This window comes from Ananas comosus, linkage group 20 (assembly GCF_001540865.1).
Source record: "Ananas comosus cultivar F153 linkage group 20, ASM154086v1, whole genome shotgun sequence".
NCBI classification, from domain to species: Eukaryota; Viridiplantae; Streptophyta; class Magnoliopsida; order Poales; family Bromeliaceae; genus Ananas; species Ananas comosus.
The window spans coordinates 8,996,413-9,002,797 of NC_033640.1; the positions used below are offsets into that span (position 1 = coordinate 8,996,413).

Here is a 6,385-nt window from a genome sequence, read left to right on the forward strand (position 1 = left end):
TAAATAAAAATTATTTATTGTTTATATTTTTGTAGATTATATATATTTTTTTAAAAAAAAAATTAAAAAAGGGCCGGCCCGAAGCACGGCCCGGCCCGGCACGGCCCGTGCCCTCCGGGCCGTGCCGGGCCGAAGGGTAGGAGTTCGGGCCCGGCACGACCTGGCCCAGATTTGGTCACGAGCCGGGCCGGGCCAGGCCCTAGCGTGTTTCGGCTCGAAAAATGTGGGCCGGCACGGCCCACATTACACCCCTAGGCATATGCCTCAATTGACACGAAAATGAAAATTAAACTAAGACTCAGAAACTCTAGCATTACATAACCATGAATATGAGCTCCCATTCTACAACTGTTAACAACCAATCATTACATAAGCCTCCCCTAGGTCGATTACAGCTACCATCCATCACGTAAATTAGCACGAATTCCAAAGCAAAATGATTAGCACGAATTCCAAAGCAAAAGAATGGTGGAGAGCGCAACTTCAGTGGCGAGCTCTTCAACGAGATCTCGTTGAGATAATTTGGTGCCCGTCTGATCCACCCCGCGCCTGAATCTTAAATGTTTGGTTCTAATCTAAAAGTTTTAACCCCCGATCCTTAATACTGGATTAATCAGCAAATTTAAAAGATGTCCAGTAAGCTGGAATGAGGAGCTCCTCATCCAAGCTTTTTCCGCCGGTGTATGTGACCGTCTCAAGTTGTGGACGATCGCCCTCCAAGTTTCTGGTTCCCCAACCACTACCGCGCTAAACACCAATGGGGAGGCTCAATTTTACAGCAATATCCCGTTAAACTTGCTCGACGCAGAATCATCGACCGGACAAAGACTTCGAACGAGCCTAAATGGCTTGACTGATCGCTAACGGTAGCGGGTTGGAGCCGACGTAGCTAAGCTGAACTTGGTGGGGCAGGAGGTGATATTGGATCGAGAGCTCTTCGAAGATCTTCTTGAGCTCGAGGACGAGCTCCGATCGCCTGCCGTTCTTCTCGCTGATGTTTTGGAAGTTGATGGTGTGCTGAACATACAAAGCCATGTTCATCTTGTTCACATTCACAATGTCCTTCACCACTATGCTGTGGTTCGGCTGCCAATGGGTGGGCTTACTCTCGATATAACTGAGAGACCACACAGAACCCTATTAGTTGGCAAATGTACGAAAAATCAAATGGGGCCTAATCGCTTCCTAGTTCTTACTTGAAAGCGACAAACAAGGTGATTAAGATTTTGAGTTAAAAAACAAAGAATCAAATGAGGAACTCACGCTTTTATTTTGGATTTCAGAGTCGCAATGCTTTCCACAGAAGTCGAAATGTCGACGGCGAATCCAACGGAATCGCCCATATTCGGGCTCCGGTAGAAGTTGCTGATTGGTTTCGTCGACAAGACAGCATTCGGATAATATATCTTCTCGTTGTCGTATCTCAGAAAAACGGTCGTTAGAATGTTCATTTCTTCCACAGTCATCTGTCGATTTAAATAAGTTCATAGAAATATTAGATCATAGAACACTTTTTCCTTATATATATATATATATATATAGTCCGGCTATGCTGCTTGTAAAAGCACCAAGCATTTGGTGCTTGTAAATTTTTTACCGTTAGATGTACTCTTTGATCATTTCCACTCGTTAGATCATACTATTCAATATATATATATATATATATAGTCCGGCTATGCTGCTTGTAAAAGCACCAAGCATTTGGTGCTTGTAAATTTTTTACCGTTAGATGTACTCTTTGATCATTTCCACTCGTTAGATCATACTATTCAATATATATATATATATATATAGAAAAAAAAAATGCCATCATATATGATTGTTTTTGATACTAACTTCACTTTTACGGAGTATATACTGCAATAGGACGTTTCAGGGCGATGGATATACATATATATGATATTGCAGCAGAGACATATACGTAAGGTGCAAAAGTTGTAATAAAGTCAAAATATTTACCTGTACTCCATCGACGACGCAACGATCGCCGACATCGAAAGGGTGCATAATGAAGACGAAAATGATGGCTTCAAATGTAGTCTTGCATGTGTTTCCGAACATGAAAACAACCACCAAAAGCTGGGACGAAATGACGACGATAACGCAATGCCCATCATAAGAAGCATAACAATTATAATCACAATAACAACAATGATGGTCGTTAGCTTGTGCAGTTGTCGGACTGCGGTTTTAGTATCGTTTAGGGAATGTGCAAGGGACTTCCGATCGAGGTAGGCCTTCACCTGGAAACATGGTCACAAAAATTAAGCTATTTACTCACAGCAAGCAAAAGAGCATGTCCTTGAGGCAACTTTGAGGTTCTATTAGAATTTGGCATCCCTTTACCTAATTTCTGACTTCATTAATTTGTCAGACATATTTGAACCAAATTATCTTAATAGTTTTCAACTAAATGACAAAAGAGAGAAAGAAATCAAAGGAAAATACGATGCTGCAGCGGCAACAACAAGGAACTATCTAATAGAATTTGAAGTTTACAGAATTTACCACCCAGTTCTTCAATGCTGACTTCTTGATCTTTCTTGTCTCAGCAGCTCCTTCAAACATCGGGAGCACGGATTCCACTTCCTCCTTGCTCAAAAATCTCATAAGATCCTCTTCATCTATGTACCTAACTACCCACGAAGAAGAGGAAACACATCAGGAGAGATCAAAAAAAAAAAAGGCAAAGAGATATAAAGAAGAAGGCAATTGGATTTTAAGATCCATCACTTGTGATCAGGCTTGGCGACATTTTTAAAAATCCGGTAAGCCGCGGCCTTCGCTTCCCACTCACTATTAATCTCCCTATCCTTCTGTTCCCAGCCTTCCTCGTCGAAGTTTTCGATTGTGTTCGAGATTGTAGTGAGCCCTGTTAAGTATAAATTATCATAAGACCATAAGCAGGATGTCCTATGTTCAAGCACTTAATTCAATTCAGAATTCACATCTTGGGCCAGCAGGAAGTCTCGAACGCAGGCATAAGGGGAGCAGTTAATATAAATTATCAAGAATAACATTCTCAAACAACTTGAGCATTTGCGGAAGTTCGTTCTTTCACGACCTGAAGTCCTGATCACATTTATTAGTCCCTTCATTGTCCAAGCCGAGACCTTCTCCTGATCCATCTTATGAAGCTTCCCGACATCAATCACCGCTTGTTCTTCCCCTCCTTTAGCCTTCCCCTTCCCGGTGCTCCGAAAGCTTAACTGCCCTGTGCTCTTCTCTCTCCCTACCTTCTCCGCCATCTCCATCAACGGCAGCCCGGAGAGCGCCTGCAACACGTACTGATGGAAAATTGACTCTTGGATCCGATCGAAAAACTTGGTCATGTGGAAAGAAGAAGCTAATATCTTCATGCCGAGGGTTTTCGCGAGCAATATTACCTATCGAATATAAAACATTAGTCATCATTCTCTGCCGGCTTAAACTTTAACAAAAACTTGAAATTCAGAAAATATCATAGCAAGAAGCCCTAAGCTCAAATCTTCTATTAGAAGTCTTAAGCATAGAAATGAGGAGGAATATTAAATAAGGGTAAATTACACTTTTGGTCCTCAAACTGTATGGAGCGTGATACTTTGGTCCTCAGACTCTAATTTGATGTAAAAATATTGTGATTGATGATGCGATAAAAGTTAAAGATGTTATATCAATTATGCATCAATATTTTGCCAATATTCAGCTAACTAAATTGGACTGTAGAAATTGATTGCAATAATTCAAAAGTTCATGTAAAAAATTACAACAAATTAAAGATTAAGGACCAAAGTATCACTCACCCCATAATTTGAGGACCAAAAGTGTAATTTATCCTATTAAATATTAAAGAGAAAAATGTGTAGACCTTACCGAAACTTGATTAAAACATTTTGATTTTACTACCCTACCTTATAATATTTTTAAAAATTCGAAAGTTTTAATCGTACTACCTAATATACGCAGTATTAATGACATTTTGATGGAATATTCTATAGCCAAACGGAATATTCTGTCAAAAATNTTGAGTTGGTACGAACCGACTCCAAGGACTTCTTCCTTCGTGCCATTCCCAAGGGTGACGAATTGTGTGCCAGACGGTACTCAATGGTAATCTACGAACCCCACTCGGTCACGAACTACGTGTTTGTTTGCTCCTGTATCCACAATCCAATCGGGAAGAGAATGAGCTACTAAAGCATGAGAGCAAACAAAACAGTGTGAGTTGAGTGGTCGGGTTACCTTTTTCGGCTCAGGACAATCCCGAACGAAATGACCCTTCTTCTTGCAATTGTAACATTTTAGCTTTGTAGCATCCTTATTGCCAGCACGTTTGCCTCTGTGGCGCTTTCCAACTCCATCCTGAGGAGCTTGATTCCATTTCTTCTGCGCTCCATTGTTGTGACGCTTTTTGCGCTTGGGTACAATCCCACTGCGTTTCTCGGAGCGTGCAACAAGAGCGACAGAACGGTTCACTTCCAAGCGCTCTGCCTCGAGCTCAAGATGGCGCGAGATGTCATTAAACGTTTTAATGTTCTCGCTGTGCGTCATCAGGAGCTTCATCTGGGACCATTCAGGATCAGGCAGTGAACGAATCACCGCTAGAACTTGTTGCTCATCAGTGAGCTCATTTCCAGCAGTCTTAAGGTCCCGAATCATGGCGCTCATCACACGAAGGTGCTCAGCCATTGAATGCTTCGGGTCTTTAATGTACTGTAGAAACTTAAGATTTAGGGCACGTAGCCTTGTAGATGAAGTTTGACCAAATGTAATCTTCAAATTGTCCCACATATCCTTGGCAGTTTCAAAGATCTCAAACTGTCCAATGAGGTCGTCTTGCATGGCACTCAACATAGTGTACCGAGCAGTTCGATCCTCCTTGATCCATTTGTTATAGATCTCCTTTTCATGCTCAGAAGCTGTGCCTTCGGCAGGCAAGACTCTTTTGACAGATAGAGTTTCAAGAACCCCTTGTTCATTAAGCAGGTATTGCATTTTCCTGTGCCAAATATCATAATTCTTTCCATCTAGCTTATCACCCCTGGTGAGATCAGCTATGATGTTCTTGGAAGTCATTTCACTACATTCAAAATTAGGTTTGGACATTAGGCACATATTCCCAAAAAAATTAACAAGATTGAAACTTTATCCTCGACACAACGGGATCGAAAACTTCGCTATGCTCGTAATCATCACCCAGTATCGATTCAAAATATTACAATCTTAATAATTTTTTCTACTAATTTTGAAACTTATTCAAAATTGAAACTGATCCATTTTGAAAGAACACATTCTTTAAAAATTTTATACATGAAGAACAAATCACATGATGTCATCACACAGATAAAAAAAATAAGTACATATGCCAAAATTTAATTTGAAAAACGTCGACGCTGCGCAAAACACATTCCTTTACATGGCCTTAATTATTACATCACCTTTTTCATAATTAAAACCTACTACATCACTACAAGATGTACATCAGAAAATAAATATTCTACAGGAATGCTGCACACGTCGAACCCGTCTTTCCAAAATTAAATTTTGTTAAAAAATCACCGAATAACATAAGTACTTATATGCCAATAAAATATCATGCTACATAAGCAAAAAAACACCCACATAGGATAAACAACACATGCATATTCTAAAAAAAGGCATAATAAGTATCCAAAAATATTACGCAGGAAATATATTTATCAAATATCATGCAGGAAATAAAAATATCCACACAGGATTTTTATTATTATTATTATTATTATTAATTTTTTTTTTGAACTGCGTGCAGCGAGCTAGGCCGGCTACAGAGCCTGCTCGGGCTCACGCAGGCCCGCCGCACAGGGCCGAGCCCAGCACAGGACTCGTGTGCCCACAGCGGCCGGGCCCGCACGGTACGCGCGGGGCGGCCCGTGCCCGCAGCAGGCTGAGGCCTGCGCGGTGCGCTCGGGTGCAGCCCGTGCCCGCAGCTGGCCGGGCCTGCGCGGAGCGCATGCGTGCGAGCCCGCACCCACAGCGGGCCAGGCCCGAGCTCGCCGGTGCGGACGTTGCGCTCACCTCCGCGCAGCAGGCCGGCCCGCAGCCCGGGTGGGTTGCGCTCCGCGCAGCAGCGGCAGCCCGCCGGGCCGTTGGCCCGCGGCCGAGCAGGCCGGCCCGCTGGAGCCACTGGATAAGCCCCCTCCCGCCAGCAGCCGGCGCGGCGGAGCGTGGGTGGCTTCTGGTGGACCTGCAGCATGCAGAGCCTGCGTGGTCGGGCCTCAGTCGTGCTTGGCAGCCGGGCGCAGGTGCAAAGTACCGGTCGCCCCCACAGCAGGCAGCTCATCCGCTCGCCAGTAAAAATTGCACGTAAAAACAACATATGTAAAAAAAAGTTCACATTACCTGTATTTGATCAGAAAAAATACTTTCT

General features: G+C 42.8%; 1 protein-coding gene across 1 annotated transcript in view; it reads right to left on the minus strand.

Annotated features, from left to right (window-relative positions):
• The window catches only part of LOC109725591 (mechanosensitive ion channel protein 10-like), a 16,475-nt gene that overhangs the window by 8,592 nt on the left and 1,498 nt on the right, over positions 1-6,385 (minus strand). Inside the window, 9 exon segments of the mRNA XM_020254831.1 lie at positions 813-1,117; positions 1,264-1,466; positions 1,960-2,102; positions 2,105-2,243; positions 2,509-2,632; positions 2,734-2,872; positions 3,065-3,386; positions 4,222-5,059; positions 5,991-6,202. Of these exon segments, the coding sequence (XP_020110420.1) occupies positions 841-1,117; positions 1,264-1,466; positions 1,960-2,102; positions 2,105-2,243; positions 2,509-2,632; positions 2,734-2,872; positions 3,065-3,386; positions 4,222-5,059; positions 5,991-6,202 (2,397 nt within the window). The 3' untranslated portion in view covers positions 813-840.